This window comes from Ranitomeya variabilis, chromosome 3, assembly GCF_051348905.1.
Source record: "Ranitomeya variabilis isolate aRanVar5 chromosome 3, aRanVar5.hap1, whole genome shotgun sequence".
NCBI lineage: Eukaryota > Metazoa > Chordata > Amphibia > Anura > Dendrobatidae > Ranitomeya > Ranitomeya variabilis.
The window spans coordinates 498,650,039-498,671,052 of NC_135234.1; the positions used below are offsets into that span (position 1 = coordinate 498,650,039).

General features: G+C 41.2%; 1 protein-coding gene across 6 annotated transcripts in view; it reads right to left on the reverse strand.

Moving 5' to 3' along the window:
- The window catches only part of MSI2 (musashi RNA binding protein 2), an 894,813-nt gene that overhangs the window by 21,315 nt on the left and 852,484 nt on the right, over window positions 1–21,014 (reverse strand). For all 6 annotated transcript variants that reach the window (XR_013223945.1, XM_077296832.1, XM_077296831.1 and 3 more), the window contains one exon: window positions 4,507–4,715. Coding sequence is in view for 5 of the 6 variants with exons in the window: in XM_077296832.1 (XP_077152947.1) it covers window positions 4,507–4,715 (209 nt within the window). In the remaining variant the exon portion in view is untranslated. The remainder of the gene's footprint in view (window positions 1–4,506; window positions 4,716–21,014) is intronic.

The window sequence follows — 21,014 nt, forward strand, 5'->3', positions numbered from 1 at the left end:
AGTTTTACAATTGGGTACAACTTTATATAAGAAACTTTATGGGCCAATGAGTAAGGTTACCCATAGACAGTGCATTGCTGACAATACTTCTAACCATGATTTCTTCCCAACTCTCAATCAGAAAAGTGAAGGGCTGGTCAAGAGTTCAAGACATTTTCTAAAAAGTGTTTGTGATTGTTAAAAGTTCTTAATATTTGACCACATATAAACAGATCAGTGGTCTAGATCACTGAATAAAAAGAGGAATTGGACTGTGCATAGTGAGCTTTTCGATGTATTAAAATCCCTCATTATAGAACATATTTTTTCAAAAGAATAAGTGCAAACTTGGACAATGGAGCCATTTCATGCATTCCTTAATATTTTAGTACTGGTGCTGCTGTTGCACAAAAGACAGCAAAAGGGTAAAATAAAAACTTATTTTAATGCACGTGAATCCCTGTGTTGCAACCATTGACAACTATAAGTCATATTGTTTGTCACCTGACACTTCTCCAATTCAAAAATTTGGTTTTACTGTGCCTGCTACACAATTATGTTTGGCCATAATAGAAGAAAGGTTGGCAGCCTCTGAATAATTAAATGCACATCCATGCCATCATACAGCAAACTTTGCAGTCTGAAAACGAAAATGCATGCAAATAGACCAAGATACATTTTCATCCAGATTTATAGATCAAAGTAGCATAGCAGTACAACAAAATTTATTTTGTCATAGTCTTTGTAACAGGTTAGTAATTCACAGTAAGTCTTATACAATTACACAGTCACAATTTAAAATTATTATAGAATAAATCACAAAAATGCATGCATATGTTAAAAAAAAAATCAGTGCCTACTATTCAAGGGCTTTATCCAAGAAACATGGTTAAAACACATTCAAGATGATAACATTAACAGACTTAACTAACAGGAGGTATAAGCTGGTCTATATTTTATTACATAGAGATCTGAAAGGGAAGACTTGTGAATCTAATAGACTTGTGCATTTTTATTTGCTTAGCTAACCTTTAAGGTGTACAAGGTGAAATGAAAAGTTAAGGTGTAAAGATAATGTATAAGGTAACGTACAAGGATTGATTGCAAAAGGTATTGTAGAAGGATGTTCAAGAGAAGCTGTAATCAAAAAATGACCTAATGACAATCAGGATTTTGTGTTAAACTTATTTAAAAAAAATTGAATTTTTTTTCTACATATCACAATCTGTATTAAAAATCTAAAATAAAAATCTCAATTTTCACATTGGCTAATGGGACTACTTTTTAGACCCATGCTTTGCTTGTGTTTCAGGAAATAACACATGTACACAGCTAAAATAGTCAGATCCAAACCCTGTCTTTTTTATTGAAGAGTGAAATGAGCCTGTGCAAAGTTCATTGTGAAGGAATAGAAAACAGGGTCATCATTGGCATCATTTATTGTGTTTGGTGGATGCTTTATCAGCTGTGTAAAAAGGTGTATCATGTCATTGTAATCATGTATCTTCTGATAAGATAACTGCTATAATTTCTTCCTGAAAGGAAAAGAAGTATTAAGGTGTACAAAAGTAAAGTAAAAGGTCGAGGTATGTAAGAAAGTATAACAGTAAGGTGTATAAGGTCAAGGTATGGAAAGTAAAGTATAATGGTAAGGTATAGAAGGCAAAGTATAACGGTAAGGTGTGTAAGATAAAGTATAATGGTAAGGTAAAGTATAATGGTAAGGTGTGTAAGGAAGGTAAAGTATAATGGAAAGGTATAGAAAGTAAAGTATAACGGTAAGGTGTGTAAGGTAAAGTATAATGGTAAGGTAAAGTATAATGGTAAGGTGTGTAAGGAAGGTAAAGTATAATGGAAAGGTATAGAAAGTAAAGTATAACGGTAAGGTGTGTAAGGTAAAGTATAATGGTAAGGTAAAGTATAATTGTAAGGTAAAGTATAATGGTAAGGTAAAGTATAATGGTAAGGTAAAGTATAATGGTAAGGTGTGTAAGGTAAAGTATAATGGTAAGGTATAGAAAGTAAAGTATAATGGTAAGGTAAAGTATAATGGTAAGGTAAAGTATAATGGTAAGTTATAGAAAGTAAAGTATAATGGTAAGGAGTGTAAAGTAAAGTATAATGGTAAGTACTGTAGGGTAAAGTATAATGGTAAGATGTGTAAGGTAAAGTATAAAAATAATGTGTGTAAGGTACAGTATAACAGTAAGGTGTGTAAGGTAAAGTATAACGCTAAGGTGTGTAAGGTAAAGTATAACGGTAAGGTATGTAAGGTAAAGTATAACGCTAAGTTATGGAAGGTAAAGTATAATGATAAGATGTGCAAGGTAAAGTATAACAATAATGTGTGTAAGGTAAAGTATAAAGTTAATGCCTCATTCAGATATCCATTTTTCACTTACAAGTTATATTCATGAATTTTACAGATAGAACACACATCCATTATAGGTCATAGTGTTGCTCACATGTCTGCATTTTCTGCGGACCGTGTCTCCACAAAAAAAATCACGCAAAACATGTCCGTTTTTGATCATAGGATCAAAATCACCTATCAATCTATTGGTCCATGAAAGGCACACACAGCACATGGATGACGATATAATGAAAATTGGTCTGTTATTTTCACGTATGAGCAAACAAATGGACGTCTGAATGAGGCCTAAGATGTAGGACGCTAAGGTGAAACTTAAAGGTGTATAACAATGCATTTCATATAAATATATAATGAACTCAGGAATTATTTTGAATTCACCCCTTTTAACTTTTTTAAAATCTTATATCTTAATCTAAAATTTGCACATCCATTAGGAGAGGGTGCCTTTCCATGATTTTAGAGCAACATGGGCCCTTTGCATCTATCACTGTCATAAATTATTTTTTGCCAGCAGGAAGTTGATATATACCGTAATCATCTGTGTACTAGAAGCTGGCACACATAGATTGGTGAAAACAGATGCAATTAGATGTTGGATAAGGTGGGCCAGGGAAGTCACTATTTAGTAGACACCCAGAGAAACGTGAAACTCCATGATTGTACACGTGTGTGCTGTAGACACAATAATGGGCCGTATAGTGTTTGCAGATTTCTTTTCAATGCCTGGAGTGGATCCTACTACAGCAAAGCAAGAAGGAAATGTACACTATTTTCGATACTATCCACACTTCTCCAGAACGGGCATTGCTGATCGCCTACACTGGTATAACAACATTTGGTGTTCAAGCTTACTGTATTTCATATATTAGAATATTGTATGTAAGCTTTTGGAAGTGCATCAATAGGATTACATTTAGAGGCTGCTTGATGATATGGTTTATCTCTATGATATGCATAATGCTTTGAGTTAGTACAACACTGTTAGTAGAAATGTATCAACACATTAAGATACATAAAATGTTATTAGCAATGACAAAAATGACAGTTTGTAATTCCTCACCCACTTCTCCACAGTAACAGTATAAGCTCACATAAAGGATGTCTTGTATAACTCCAATTAGTAATTTATTGGGGTGGGCAGTAAAGGTTAAATACTATGGTTGAAGACCAACTATTGGGTAAAAGGCATTTGCTGTGACCTTACTGGATGAATGGATATGAGCCAATGGTTTTCTGTTACTTTTGTAATGGAAGGGACATCTTGGGCAGTGAAGTGTGCAGTCTTAAAAGAAGTCTTTTAATGATGTCAGCAGCCAATATAAGACAATACTATTGTGTGTCAATAGGTTAAGTGAGGATTCTTATGAAAAAACTGTGCATTTAGGTAACAAATAAATGTTATTCGTTACAAGGGGTAAACCAGAATATATTATGGTTACACTTCAAAACAGAAGGCTAGATTATGCTAGAAAATTCCTACACTTGTAATATATCTCTCAATGTGTTTAGTTCTAATAGTGCACTCCATAATCAGCAATTAAGGGACCTATTTATGTCAATTAGCTTTCCTACAAGAGAAATTAAGCTTGGTCCTTTGTGCCACGCACTGGAGGTAGCTAAGTCTTTTCCATTTTGTGAACACTCTGGTTTGGCTAAATATCCTAAGTCAAGTAGCAATGATGGTTAAAGGGACAGACATTGACTTACGTAGTAGCTACATCCACAGACTAGCAAGAGAGACAGTTGGTTTTTTTTCTCGAAGGAGAACTAATCTGTATAAATTATCACATGGAAACATTGTCTGTCCTATAGATCTCCCCATGTCAACTTGGTGGTTTTCACAATGATACCGAGTGCCCCCAGGTGCTTTGTAGCAATGGTTTGCCATGATGGGTAGTATGGAATATGAAGTAGATCTGAAGTATACAGAGGATTCTGAAGGGATTCTGAAGGGTACTATGATAATTTTTTAAGGAACCTCAAACTCCAAGCTAAAGTTCACATTGTCCATGTCTGTTGGAATAAAAAATAAATTCAGATAGAAAAATACATTCCAGTACATACTCATCCCCTTTACAGCTCGATCTAAATGACCTTATAAATCAACAGTCAAATATTTAAAAAAAAATATAAAAAATAATCAAGAAACTTACAGCAATTCCATGGCCAAAACCAGAGCCTGGTTGAGGACTTGCAGCACTAATGTAGTTACCAACACCAGAATCTTGACTAGCAGTTCCATAGAGATCCGCCACGGGGCCAGGGCTGTTAGCCCCTGGGAATCCACCAGGTCGAGCTGGGTTGGTGCCTGCCGGGGAAGCGGGTGCGCCATAATTCGGTTGAGCACTGTAGCTATTCAGGACTGGTGTGCAGAGAATAAAGCCAAGTATGAGAGCAGAAGCATGGCATGCTGAGTTATTACAGACAAAAGACAACAATCCATAAACAACCAAACACTAGAGAAAATAGTCTTGGGTTGACCTTAAACACTCAATCAAGGCCATGCAGAACAAGAGCATACTCATATAGGAAAATATTAGAGCACACGACAACTGGACAAACTTAAAAATAAAATTCAACTACATACATTGAACAGAAATCATCTATTACTAAAGACTGATGAACCAGGATTAAACAAAAGTAATACATACAGGGGAAAGAAGGTTTTCAAACATTGTAGTCTATGATCATGCAATCATGTTTTATGTTCCCTTTCTCATGACAGATCTTGGTATGGAGAGACAGCATTCACATCCCATGCAAACTACAAAGGAACTGAGTGCTAACATAATGAAGCGAGTTTCATTTGATGACATGACATTAGTTTGAAGACAGAATTACAACTACATTTTATCAAATATTCATATATAAAAAGATAAAGCCATCAAAAATAATAAAATCTATGATATATGCTGAAATCAACCAAATACATGCCTCTAGACAAACACAAACTTGTAAAAATCCCATCTGCCTGTTCACACTATGGGAATTGATCTGTATACCGTTGTATATGCCATCAGTGGCTTAGTCTGTACACAGTTGTATATGCCATCAGTAGCTCGGTCTGCATAAAGTTGTATATGCCATCAATAGCACAGTCTGTATACAGTTCTATATGCCATCAATGGCTCGGTCTGTACACAGTTGTACATGCCATCAGAGGCTCGGTCTTTATACCGTTGTATATGCCATCAGTGGCTCGCTCTGTATATAGCTGTATATGCCATCAGAGGCTCGGTCTGTACACAGTTGTATATGCCATCAGAGGCTCGGTCTGTACACAGTTGTACATGCCATCAGAGGCTCGGTCTGTACACAGTTGTACATGCCATCAGAGGCTCGGTCTGTACACAGTTGTATATGCCATCAGAGGCTCGGTCTGTACACAGTTGTATATGCCATCAGAGGTTCGGTCTGTATACAGTTGTATATGCCATCAGTGGCTCGGTCTGTATATAGCTGTATATGCCATCAGAAGCTCGGTCTGTACACAGTTGTATATGCCATCAGAGGCTCGTTCTCTACACAGTTGTATATGCCATTATTGTCTTGGTCTACAGGTCCTTCTCAAAAAATTAGCATATAGTGTTAAATTTCATTATTTACCATAATGTAATGATTACAATTAAACTTTCATATATTATAGATTCATTATCCACCAACTGAAATTTGTCAGGTCTTTTATTGTTTTAATACTGATGATTTTGGCATACAACTCCTGATAACCCAAAAAACCTGTCTCAATAAATTAGCATATCAAGAAAAGGTTCTCTAAACGACCTATTACCCTAATCTTCTGAATCAACTAATTAACTCTAAACACATGCAAAAGATACCTGAGGCTTTTAAAAACTCCCTGCCTGGTTCATTACTCAAAACCCCCATCATGGGTAAGACTAGCGACCTGACAGATGTCAAGAAGGCCATCATTGACACCCTCAAGCAAGAGGGTAAGACCCAGAAAGAAATTTCTCAACAAATAGGCTGTTCCCAGAGTGCTGTATCAAGGCACCTCAATGGTAAGTCTGTTGGAAGGAAACAATGTGGCAGAAAACGCTGTACAACGAGAAGAGGTGACCGGACCCTGAGGAAGATTGTGGAGAAGGACCGATTCCAGACCTTGGGGAACCTGAGGAAGCAGTGGACTGAGTCTGGTGTGGAAACATCCAGAGCCACCGTGCACAGGCGTGTGCAGGAAATGGGCTACAGGTGCCGCATTCCCCAGGTAAAGCCACTTTTGAACCATAAACAGCGGCAGAAGCGCCTGACCTGGGCTACAGAGAAGCAGCACTGGACTGTTGCTAAGTGGTCCCAAGTACTTTTTTCTGATGAAAGCAAATTTTGCATGTCATTCGGAAATCAAGGTGCCAGAGTCTGGAGGAAGACTGGGGAGAAGGAAATGCCAAAATGCCTGAAGTCCAGTGTCAAGTACCCACAGTCAGTGATGGTGTGGGGTGCCATGTCAGCTGCTGGTGTTGGTCCACTGTGTTTCATCAAGGGCAGGGTCAATGCAGCTAGCTATCAGGAGATTTTGGAGCACTTCATGCTTCCATCGGCTGAAATGCTTTATGGAGATGAAGATTTCATTTTTCAGCACGACCTGGCACCTGCTCACAGTGCCAAAACCACTGGTAAATGGTTTACTGTCCATGGTATTACTGTGCTCAATTGGCCTGCCAACTCTCCTGACCTGAACCCCATAAAGAATCTGTGGGATATTGTGAAGAGAAAGTTGAGAGACGCAAGACCCAACACTCTGGATGAGCTTAAGGCCGCTATTGAAGCATCCTGGGCCTCCATAACATCTCAGCAGTGTCACAGGCTGATTGCCTCCATGCCACGCCGCATTGAAGCAGTCATTTCTGCCAAAGGATTCCCGACCAAGTATTGAGTGCATAACTGAACATTATTATTTGTTGGTTTTTTGGTTTGTTATTAAAAAACACTTTTATTTGATTGGACGGGTGAAATATGCTAATTTATTGAGACAGGTTTTTTGGGTTATCAGGAGTTGTATGCCAAAATCATCAGTATTAAAACAATAAAAGACCTGACAAATTTTAGTTGGTGGATAATAAATCTATAATATATGAAAGTTTAATTGTAATCATTACATTATGGTAAATAATGAAATTTAACACTATATGCTAATTTTTTGAGAAGGACCTGTATATATAGCTGTATATGCCATCAGTGGCTCAGTCTGTATATAGCTGTATATGCCATCAATAGCACAGTCTGTATACAGTTGTATATGCCATCAATGGCTTGGTCTGTATACAGTTGTAAATGCCATCAGTGGCTCGGTCTGTATACAGTTGTATGTGCCATCAGTGGCTCGGTCTGTATACAGTTGTATATGCCATCAGTGGCTCGGTCTGTATAAAGTTTTATATGCCATCAATAGAACAGTCTGTATACAATTCTATATGCCATCAGTGGCTCATCTGTACACAGTTGTATATGCCATCAGAGGCTCGGTCTGTACACAGTTGTATATGCAATCAATGGCTCGGTCTGTATACAGTTGTATATGCTATCAATTGCACAGTCTGTATACAGTTGTATGTGCTATCAGTGGTACAGTCTGTATACAGTTGTATATGCAATCAGTGGCTCGGTATGTACACAGTTGCATATGCCATCAGTGGATCGGTCTGTATAAAGTTGTATATGCCATCAATAGCACAGTCTGTATACAGTCCTATATGCCATCAATGGCACAGTCTGTACACAGTTGTATATGCCATTAGTGGCTTGGTCTGTATATACAGCTGTATGTGCCATCAGTGGCTCGGTCTGTATATAGCTGTATATGCCATCAATAGCACAGTCTGTATACAGTTGTATACACCATCACTGGCTCAGTCTGTTCACAGTTGTATATGCCATCAGTGGCTCAGTCTGTATACAGTTGTATATGGCATCAATGGATTGGTCTGTATACAGTTGTATATGCCATTAGTGGCTCAGTCTGTATACAGTTGTATATGGCATCAATGGATTGGTCTGTATACAGTTGTATATGCCATTAGTGGCTCAGTCTGTATACAGTTGTATATGCCATCAATGGCTCGGTCTGTATACAGTTATATAGGACATCAGTGGCTCAGTCTGTATTCAGATGTAAATGCCATCACTGGCTTGGTGTGTATACAGTTGTGTAGGACATCAGTGGCTCAGTCTGTATACAGTTGTATATGCCATCAGTGGCTCAGTCTGTATACAGTTGTATATGCCATCAATGGCTTGGTCTGTATACAGTTGCATATGCCATCAATGAAACAGGGTAGGAGACACATACAGATGAGTCCTCCTTTGTCAGCAACACACAGCTGAGGATCTTTCAAGTGCGTTGAGAAATAGATGAGAGGAGATCAGATAAATAAATATGTAAAAAAAAAAAATGTTTGATGTAAAAAAACATTGGTGTTAGAATAATTTACTTATTTACATGGACGGCCAAGTATGACATATGGCAATGGTTGATTCTAGAGTGGTATTCATCGAAGTTTTCTTCCCAATGTATCACTGGAAGGCTTTAGCACAATCTCAAAAAAGCTTTAATCACACCACCTGTAATGGACAGTTACATGACGGAAGTCAATTTATAAGCCAGGTCTAGAGGCTATCGAAGTGCCTGCAAAAAGTCTGTAGAGGCATAACTTTTTCAAAACGTTTAATGAGTCTTATCTTGTAAACTGATGGCATAATGGCCATCTTCATGTTTGGTAAATGTCCTACCTCTTGAACCCCACCAATCCAGAGAATAAATATGCTTTGCTATATTGATGCTTTTAGCATCTTCACGGTTTCACATGACTCGAGTCCTAACCACCAACTATGCAGGGAGCTCTAGCAGCTCTATTCACTTGTAAGTGGGCTTTCTGCAACCACTGGCAAAATGTCTCATCTCCCCCTTTGCTGCATCACTTGGGTAGGGGAATAAATTGGTGTGCCTCATCTTCAGGCGCAGGAATAATTGAATAGTGCAAGATCAGGAGAAGGACTGCCATGCTGTAACATGCATGTGGGGAATATACACATATGCGACTTTGCCAACAACTAAAAACCACACTGTACACGAGTATCATTGATGAACAACAGAGCATGTGCAGCTAGGTTTAGATTATGGATGACAAGGATTAAAAGCAACATTAAAAAGCAAGGACTGGAAGGGAAGGTTGATCATTCTTAAAGTAATGAATATATTGAATTACAAAATTGTTTTTCAAAACACTAAATGCAGAGAAACTATTGAAATTATATAGCTACAATACCCCATAATCAATACAGAAAAAAACAAGTTAGTCCCTTCTTTGTAATGTGATCATACATAAAAAACTAACTTCCATTCTAAATATAGAGAGATACAACGGCCAAGCTCTTTAGATAACATCTAACATAGCTAAAGGGCACAGCAGCTTTCAATAGCTTACATAGAAAGCAGTCAATTTATTTAGCAGATGTGAAACTATAATAATCTAATGTTATGAAACATACTAAGGCAATCTATTTGCCAAGTAGAATTTTAATGCCAAATGGAAAGGCTGCTGCAGTTTAATTTCAATGACAAAAATTGGGATTGGCGGAAGGAGTGACGCCTAAGGCACAAATGTACTCGGAGACTACATAGATATCTGCTCTATAGCCACAAGTGAAGTACTCTTATTGGATAATAAACAAAAGTAAATTACAGACATCTAAGTGTATGGGGCACGACAGGCATAAATAAGGAGAATTTCACAATGCTTTAAAGGACCAAACACATACTTTAAAGAATAACTGCAGGTTCAACACACAAAGCTACAGTGCTAACCACTGAGCCACCGTGCTGCCCATATGGAGGACTATGGGGCACATTATACTATATAGTGGACTATGGGGTGTGCATTATACAATATGGAGGACTATGGGGATGCATTATACTATGTGGAGGACTATGGGGTGAGCATTATACAATATGGAGGACTATCGGAAGCATTATACTATGTTGAGGGCTATGGGGTGTGCATTATACAATATGGGGGACTATGGGGTGTGCATTATACAATATGGCGGACTATGCGATGCATTATACTATGTGGAGGACTATGGGGTGTGCATTATACAATATGGAGGACCATGGGATGCATTATACTATGTGGAGGACTATGGGGTGTGCATTAAACAATATGGGGAACTATGGGGTGCATTATACTATGTTGAGGGTTACGGGGTGTGCATTATACAATATGAAGGACTATGGGATGCATTATACTATGGGGAGGACCATGGGGTGTATTATACTAAACAAGCAAAATGCTGCATATTCATCAAGTAATTGGACTGTTTATGCCAGAACAAAAATCATTATTCTCAGCAGCACATTGCCTGGTGAAAACTGCAGATATGTGGTGTACTACAAGGTTCAGTATTGGGTCTGCTATTATTCAACGTATTTATTAATTATATAGAAGATAGGATTAATAGTGTTGTTTCTATTTTTGCAGATGACACCAAAACTAGTACAGTGCAGTCTATAGAAAATAATCTTTGGCAAACTAACTTTTAGGGCATGCACTCAGATGGGCATCGCGGTCTGGTCCGGGGCCTCCCATCTTCTTACGATGATGTCCTCTTGTCTTCACGCTGCGGCTCCGGCGCAGGCGTACTTTGTCTGCCCTGTAGAGGGCAGAGCAAAGTACTGCAGTGCGCAGGCGCCGGGCCTCTCTGACCTTTCCCTCAACAGACAAAGTACGCCTGCGCCGAAGCCGCAGTGTGAAGACAAGAGGACGTCATCGTAAGAAGATGGGAGGCCCTGGACTGGACCGCGACACCCATCGGACCAGACCGCAGCGGGACAGCCCCTGGGTGAGTATAATCTAACCTCATCATTTTCTCATCTTTCAGCATTACAGAATGCTGTAGATAAGCCCCTGATGCCGGTGGGCTTAGCTCACCTTCGATTTTGGGGGTGACAGGTTCCCTTTAAATTAAGTGTCTTGGCACTAATAACTTGAGGGCACCATATGTTCTACAGGGGAGTAAAACTAGGAGGGTCACTTGTAGAGAAGGATCTGGACATACTTGTAGATCACTAAATAAGAGCATGCAATAACAATCAGTGGATTCTAAAGCCGGCAAGACATTGTCTTGTATTAACCCCTTTCTGACCTCGGACGGGATAGTACGTCCGAGGTCAGAACCCCCGTTTCGATGCGGGCTTCGGCGGTGAGCCCGCATCAAAGCCGGGACATGTCAGCTGTTTTGAACAGCTGACATGTGCCCGTAATAGCGACAGGTGGAATCGTGATCCACCTGCCACTATTAACTAGTTAAATGCCGCTGTCAAACGCTGACAGCGGCATTTAACCGATGCATCTGGCCGGAAATTAGCGCATCGCCGACCCCTGTCACATGATTGGGGGTCAGTGATGCATCTGCATAGTAACCATAGAGGTCCTTGAGACCTCTATGGTTGCTGATGCCGGATTGCTATGAGCGCCACCCTGTGGTCGGCGCTCATAGCAATGCAGGAATTCAGCTACATAGCTACATTCAGCCATGTAGCTGAGCCGATCAAGTTGTGCCAGCTTCTAGCCTCCCATGGAGGCTATTGAAGCATGGCAAAAGTAAAAAAATAAATAAAAAAAGTGAAAAAAAAAAAGTGAAAAAAAAAAAAATATATAAAAGTTTAAATCACCCCCCTTTCGCCCCATTCAAAATAAAACAATAAAAAAAATCAAACCTACACATATTTAGTATCGCCGCGATCAGAATCGCCAGGTCTATCAATAAAAAAAAAAGGATTAACCTGATCGCTAAAAGGCGTAGCGAGAAAAAAATTTGAAACGCCAGAATTACATTTTTTTGGTTGCCGCGACATTGCATTAAAAAGCAATAACGGGCGATCAAAAGAACGTATCTGCACAAAAGTGGTATCAATAAAAACGTCAGCTTGGAACGCAAAAAATAAGCCCCCACCTGACCCCAGGTCACGAAAAATGGAGACGCTACATGTATCGGAAAATGGCGCATTTTTTTTTTTTTTTTTAAGCAAAGTTGAATTATTTTTCACCACTTAGATAAAAGAGAACCTAGACATGTTTGGTGTCTATGAACTCGTAATGACCTGGAGAATCATAATGACAGGTCAGTTTTAGCATTTAGTGAACCTAGTAAAAAAGCCAAACAAAAAAACAAGTGTGGGATTGCACTTTGTTTGCAATTTCACCGCACTTGGAATTTTTTTCACGTTTTCTAGTACACGACATGGTAAAACCAATGATGTCGTTCAAAAGTACAACTCGTTTAGCAAAAAATAAGCCCTCATATGGCCATATTGATGGAAAAATAAAAACTTATGACTCTGGAAAGGAGGGGAGCGAAAAATGAACACGGAAAAATGGAACATCCCAAGGTCATGAAGGGGTTTAAAGGAGGAATGGACTTGCGGAGCAGGGATTAAAATGGGTTTTCCCACTAACAAATATAATTTTAATCAACATTTTAATCAATATATCTTTGAATAATAATAACTTCAGCAATTTGAGGTGTTTAAAAAAAAAAAGCTTCTGTGCTGAGATAAATGTGCCCCTGCTGTGTACTGAGTAATGGCTGTGTCTGATCGTGCAGGTACATGGTCTGATCATGCCACATCTCCTGGGCAGGAGTAGAAACAAAAAAGTTTACAGACAGAGAATGGGATCACAGCTAACTATTTCTTTGAGGTAAGACATTGCTTAAAAACAGGCAGTGAAATGTTTTACCTCACAAAATGAATAATCTACAATCCTCTGCTGTCCTGTCTGTATACTCTTTTGCATTCAACCCCACCCAGGAGCTGTGATATGATCAGACACAGCCATTACACAGTACGGAAACATTTAGAAGATTATCACAGTACCGGAAAAAATATTTTAAACATAAAACTGTGAAACTTATTATTATTCCAAAATCTATTAACTAAAATGTATTTTGTTTGTATAAAACCCCTTAAATATAAACTATTAAAACAACCCCATCTGGAGTATGTAATTCAGTTCTGGGTACCACTTCATAGAAAAGGTGCTCTGCACTTGGAAAACAAACAAAAGACAGCCACAACACTGATAAGGGGCACGGAGGAGCTCATGTATGTTGTATCGGATAGCACTCGGCATAATGTTTTACTATGGGGCAGTGCACATCTGCAATTTTTTTCTCATGCCGATTCAGCATAACAAGAAAAAAATCGCAGCATGCCGCTATTGCATGTGACAATTGGACCATGCACACCTATATATGTCTATGAGTGTACGTATAACGTCGGACTGCAGTCGGATTGCCTCAGCATTTGGAGAGTAGTTCCGGAGATTTCTGCATGAAATTGGTTTGCGTGTTCATCCTCATCATCTCCTATTTGGTTTCACCTACTTTACCCTCCCCTGTGTCCCACTCTGTTGTTTGTGAAGTGTATTTTTTATGATTAGTTTTCATTTATCTGTTTATCTTCCCTTGTCTGTCTGGTTAGTATAATCCTATACACTTCGGCATCACACTATCCTGAGTGGGCGAGGTAACAGATAGGGGCAAGTGAGGAGCATAGCAAGGCACGTGACCCCAGCATCTCCACCTTCCGGGGTAATCCAGGGGACAGGGATAGACTAAGGTGCCACTATAGCATGAGGTATAGGGAAAGAGCGCCTTTCCCTGAAAAATCCTGCAACCGTACCGTGACATCTCTTACAATTTGTCCTCATATAGGAACTAAATCTTACACCCAAATTTTGATTTTCACTGCAGCTGCCATCCATTTGTGAGGGGATGAAGAAACGTTGGGATTTACAAGTAGCCAAGCAGACAGTAAATAAACACCCACTAGTTACAGTATAAGAGCCGTCATTCCATTGAATGGGAAGAGATGTGATTATATACAAACAAGAGCAATTAAAGACAAATAATAATAATGAAAAAATCCTAATTAGCGTGTTCGTACTTGTATAAGACATGGATATCTGTCATGGTTCCCAATGGCAAGGGAACGTCAGAGAACATAAATAACAGAACAGCTCTTGGGTGATGGAATCTCGAGCTGACCGTGAGCTAAACCTACCACACAACTAACAGTGGCCGGGTGGCGTACCTACGTTTTATCCCTAGACGCCTAGCGCCAGCCGGAGGACTAACTAACCCTAATAGAGGAAAAGACAGACCTGGCTTACCTCTAGGGAAATTCCCCCAAAAAGGAGACAGAAGCCCCCCACATATATTGACGTTGAGTTCAGAGGAAAAGACATACGCAGTATGAAGGTAGGTTCAGCAAAGCGAGGTCCGCTTACTAGATAGCAAGAAGATACAATAGGGAACTTCACGGTCAGCTGAAAACCCTATTAAAATACCATCCCGAAATTACTTTAAGACTCATGTGTCAACTCATGACACCGGAGTGGCAATTTCGGCCCACAAGAGCTTCCAGCTACAGAAAAATAACATAACTGTCAACTGGAACAAAAATGCAAAACAAACTTAGGACAAAGAGTCCAACTTAGCTGATAGTAGTCTAGAAGCAGGAACATGCAACAGAAAGGCTCTGGTTACATTGATGGCCGGCACTAGAATAACTGAGCAGCAAGGCTAAATAGGATACTCCCATATCCTGATGGAAACAGGTGAACAGAGAAAGTGAAGCACACAAGTCCAGTACCACCAGTGACCACCGGGGGAGCCCAAAAACCAAATTCACAACAGTACCCCCCCCTCAAGGAGGGGGCACCGAACCCTCACAAGAACCACCAGGGCGATCAGGATGAGCCCTATGAAAGGCACGGACCAAATCAGAGGCATGAACATCAGAGGCTGTCACCCAAGAATTATCCTCCTGACCGTAGCCCTTCCACTTGACCAGATACTGAAGTTTCCGTCTGGAAACACGGGAGTCCAAGATCTTCTCCACAACGTACTCCAATTCACCCTCAACCAACACCGGAGCGGGAGGCTCAACGGAAGGCACAACCGGTACCTCATACCTGCGCAATAATGACCGATGGAAGACATTATGGATAGAAAAAGATGCTGGGAGGTCCAATCGAAAGGACACGGGGTTAAGAATCTCCAAAATCTTATACGGGCCGATGAACCGAGGCTTAAACTTAGGAGAAGAAACCCTCATAGGCACAAAACGAGAAGACAACCACACCAAGTCCCCAACACGAAGACGAGGACCAACACGACGACGGCGGTTAGCAAAATGCCGAGTCTTTTCCTGGGACAACTCCAAATTGTCCACCACCTGTCCCCAAATCCGATGCAACCTATCCACCACAGTATCCACTCCAGGACAATCCGAAGACTCCACCTGACCGGAAGAAAAACGAGGATGAAACCCCGAATTGCAAAAGAAAGGAGAAACCAAAGTGGCAGAACTAGCCCGATTATTGAGGGCAAACTCCGCCAACGGCAAAAAGGCAACCCAGTCATCCTGATCCGCAGACACAAAACACCTCAAATAAGTCTCCAAGGTCTGATTAGTTCGCTCAGTCTGGCCATTAGTCTGAGGATGGAACGCAGACGAAAAAGACAAATCAATGCCCATCCTAGCACAGAACGCCCGCCAAAATCTAGACACGAACTGGGTCCCCCTGTCAGAAACGATATTCTCCGGAATACCATGCAAGCGAACCACATTTTGAAAAAAACAGAGGAACCAACTCGGATGAGGAAGGCAACTTAGGCAAGGGCACCAAATGAACCATCTTTGAAAAACGGTCACACACCACCCAGATGACAGACATTTTCTGAGAAACAGGGAGATCAGAAATAAAATCCATAGAGATGTGAGTCCAAGGCCTCTTCGGAATAGGCAAAGATAACAAAAATCCGCTAGCCCGAGAACAACAAGGTTTGGCCCGAGCACAAACATCACAAGACTGCACAAAAACTCGTACATCTCGAGACAGGGAAGGCCACCAGAAGGACCTAGCCACCAAATCCCTGGTACCAAAGATCCCGGGATGACCTGCCAACACAGAAGAATGAACCTCCGAGATGACTCTACTGGTCCAATCATCAGGAACAAACAATCTACCAGGCGGGCAACGATCAGGTCTATCCGCCTGAAACTCCTGCAAAGCCCGTCGCAGGTCTGGGGAAACAGCAGATAATATCACCCCATCCTTAAGGATACCTGTAGGTTCAGAATCACCAGGGGAATCAGGCTCAAAACTCCTAGAAAGGGCATCCGCCTTCACATTTTTAGAACCTGGTAAGTATGAGACCACAAAATTAAACCGAGAGAAAAACAACGACCAGCGCGCCTGTCTAGGATTCAGGCGCCTGGCAGACTCAAGATAAATCAAATTCTTGTGATCGGTCAATACCACCACCTGATGTCTAGCCCCCTCAAGCCAATGACGCCACTCCTCAAAAGCCCACTTCATAGCCAAAAGCTCCCGATTACCAATATCATAATTTCGCTCGGCGGGCGAAAATTTTCGAGAAAAGAACGCACAAGGTCTCATCACGGAGCAGTCGGAACTTTTCTGCGACAAGACCGCCCCAGCTCCGATCTCGGAAGCATCGACCTCAACCTGAAAAGGAAGAGTAACATCAGGCTGACGCAACACAGGGGCGGAAGAAAAGCGGCGCTTAATCTCCCGAAAGGCCTCCACAGCAGCAGGGGACCAATCAGCAACATCAGCACCCTTTTTGGTCAAATCAGTCAAAAGTTTAGCAACATCAGAAAAACCAGTTATAAATCGACGATAAAAATTAGCAAAGCCCAAAAACCTCTGAAGGCTCTTAAGAGAAGAAGGTTGCGTCCAATCACAAATAGCCCGAACCTTGACAGGATCCATCTCAATGGAAGAGGGGGAAAAAATGTACCCCAAAAAAGAAATCTTTTGAACCCCAAAAATACACTTAGAACCCTTCACACACAAGGAATTAGCCCGCAAAACCTGAAAAACCCTCCTGACCTGTTGGACATGAGAATCCCAGTCATCCGAAAAAATCAAAATATCATCCAGATACACGATCATAAATTTATCCAAATATTCACGGAAAATGTCATGCATAAAGGACTGAAAGACTGAAGGGGCATTTGAAAGACCAAAAGGCATTACTAAATACTCAAAATGGCCCTCGGGCGTATTAAATGCGGTTTTCCACTCATCCCCCTGCTTAATTCGCACCAAATTATACGCCCCACGGAGATCAATCTTAGAGAACCACTTAGCCCCTTTTATTCGAGCAAACAAATCAGTAAGCAGTGGCAGAGGATACTGATATTTGACTGTAATTTTATTCAAGAGTCGATAATCAATACACGGCCTCAAAGAGCCATCTTTTTTAGATACAAAGAAAAAACCGGCTCCTAAGGGAGATGAAGAAGGACGAATATGTCCCTTTTCCAGGGGCTCCTTAATATATTCTCGCATAGCAGCATGTTCAGGTACAGATAGATTAAATAAACGACCCTTTGGAAATTTACTGCCCGGAATCAGATCTATGGCACAATCGCAATCTCTGTGAGGAGGTAGTGAACCAAGCTTAGGCTCCTCAAAAACATCACGATAATCAGATAAAAATTCCGGAATCTCAGAGGGAATAGATGACGAAATGGAAACCAAAGGTACGTCCCCATGAGCCCCCTGACATCCCCAGCTTAACACAGACATTGCTTTCCAGTCAAGGACTGGGTTATGAGATTGTAACCATGGTAATCCGAGCACCAAAACGTCATGTAGATTGTACAACACAAGGAAGCGAATCATCTCCTGATGGTCTGGATTCATACGCATAGTCACTTGTGTCCAGTATTGTGGTTTATTACTAGCCAATGGTGTAGAGTCAATACCCTTCAGAGGTATAGGAACTTCCAGAGGCTCTAGATCAAACCCACAGCGCCTGGCAAAGGACCAATCCATTAGACTCAAAGCGGCGCCAGAGTCAACATAGGCATCCGCGGTAATTGACGATAATGAACAAATCAAGGTCACAGACAGAATAAACTTAGACTGTAAAGTGCCAATTGAAATAGACTTATCAACCTTTTTTGTACGTTTAGAGCATGCTGATATAACATGAGTTGAATCACCACAATAGAAGCACAACCCATTTTTTCGCCTAAAATTCTGCCGTTCGCTTCTGGACAGAATTCTATCACATTGCATATTTTCTGGAGCCTTCTCAGAAGACACCGCCAAATGGTGCACAGGTTTGCGCTCCCGCAAACGCCGATCAATCTGAATAGCCATTGTCATGGACTCATTCAGACCTGTAGGTGCAGGGAACCCCACCATAACATCCTTAATGGCATCAGAGAGACCCTCTCTGAAATTCGCCGCCAGGGCGCACTCATTCCACTGAGTAAGCACAGACCATTTACGAAATTTTTGGCAGTATATTTCAGCTTCATCTTGCCCTTGAGATAGGGCCATCAAGGCTTTTTCAGCCTGAATCTCTAAGTTAGGTTCCTCATAAAGCAACCCCAAAGCCAGAAAAAACGCATCCACATTGAGCAACGCAGGATCCCCGGGTGCCAATGCAAATGCCCAGTCTTGAGGGTCACCCCGCAGCAAGGAAATTACTATCCTAACCTGCTGTGCGGGATCTCCAGCGGAGCGAGATCTCAGGGAAAGAAATAATTTACAATTATTTTTGAAATTCAGGAAACGAGATCTATCCCCGGAGAAAAATTCTGGTATAGGAATTCTAGGTTCAGATATAGGAGCATGAATAACAAAATCCTGTAAATTTTGAACCTTCGTAGCAAGATTATTCAAACCTGTAGCCAAACTCTGAGGATCCATTTTAATCAGGTGAGATCAGAGCCATTCAAGGATTAGAAGGAGAGAGAGAGACAAAGGCTGCAATTAGAGCAGAAATGCAACTAAGTCAACTATAGAGCAAGCTCAGAGGAAAAAAAAAAATCTGCAGACTTCTTTTTCTCTCCTTTCTTCTGCCAACGGTTTTAACACTGGGCCGGCCATACTGTCATGGTTCCCAATGGCAAGGGAACGTCAGAGAACATAAATAACAGAACAGCTCTTGGGTGATGGAATCTCGAGCTGACCGTGAGCTAAACCTACCACACAACTAACAGTGGCCGGGTGGCGTACCTACGTTTTATCCCTAGACGCCTAGCGCCAGCCGGAGGACTAACTAACCCTAATAGAGGAAAAGACAGACCTGGCTTACCTCTAGGGAAATTCCCACAAAAAGGAGACAGAAGCCCCCCACATATATTGACGGTGAGTTCAGAGGAAAAGACATACGCAGTATGAAGGTAGGTTCAGCAAAGCGAGGTCCGCTTACTAGATAGCAAGAAGATACAATAGGGAACTTCACGGTCAGCTGAAAACCCTATTAAAATACCATCCCGAAATTACTTTAAGACTCATGTGTCAACTCATGACACCGGAGTGGCAATTTCGGCCCACAAGAGCTTCCAGCTACAGAAAAATAACATAACTGTGAACTGGAACAAAAATGCAAAACAAACTTAGGACAAAGAGTCCAACTTAGCTGATAGTAGTCTAGAAGCAGGAACAAGCAACAGAAAGGTTCTGGTTACATTGATGGCCGGCACTAGAATAACTGAGCAGCAAGGCTAAATAGGATACTCCCATATCCTGATGGAAACAGGTGAACAGAGAAAGTGAAGCACACAAGTCCAGTACCACCAGTGACCACCGGGGGAGCCCAAAAACCAAATTCACAACAGATATCACTTGTCTGTTTCTTACAATATACATGCTGCATCAGCCACAGGACTTGTGTGAGTTGGGGAGGAATTCACCATTGAGGAACATTAACTGTTCTGTTGCCACTATCCTTCGCCAGGGAAAAAAAAAATCAAAACTTATATTTGGCTGTTGACTAGTGTTGCAACACTTCACACAACTGTAGACAGAATGCAATTGATGTTGGTTACAATGTATCTATTAATTTTGGGTAGTAAAGGGAAACTTATCAGATTCATGCTGCCCCAAATTCAGGCACCATGAATCCGACACTGCTGCGTGACTGTTCCAGTTGAATGACAGGTCTCTCCCCTTTGTGTGTCCATAGGAAAAGACCTGATGATGACGGTACTTCCGTTGAAATGCGTTGTGGCTTAACCCCAATCTGGTGTCAGAGTTTCCTTTCGGCGCTCCTTTGACCGAGTTTTACCCTTTTCTCATAGGAAAAGACCTGTCAGTCATGACTAACGAGGTGGAGAAAAGCTGGCCGCAGACTGCATCGTTCTTGTCAGTTGAGACTCATAGGTATGTTTACTCTCTAAGTCTACGTTCACATTTGCGGTCTGCGCCGCAGTGTCGGCCGCCGCAGCGTCGCCGCATGCGTCATGCGCCCCTATATTTAACATGGGGGCGCATGGACATGCGTTGCACTTGCGTTTTGCGACGCATGCGTCACTGCGGCGCCCGCGTCCGGGCGCAGAGGACGCAGCAAGTTGCATTTTTGCTGCGTCCAAAATCAACCAAAAAAAGGACGCATGCGTCGCAAAACGCAGCGTTTTGCATGCGTTTTGCATGTGTTTTTGTTTGCGTTGTGCGTTGCGTCGCCGACGCTGCAGCGCACAACGCAAATGTGAACGAGGCTTTATGCTGCAGAATTTTATAATAAAACAAATGTCTCCCATTGTGCAGCCAGAGTCTGATTTTTGCTGCTCGTGGTACAGGCAGAATTAATCCAA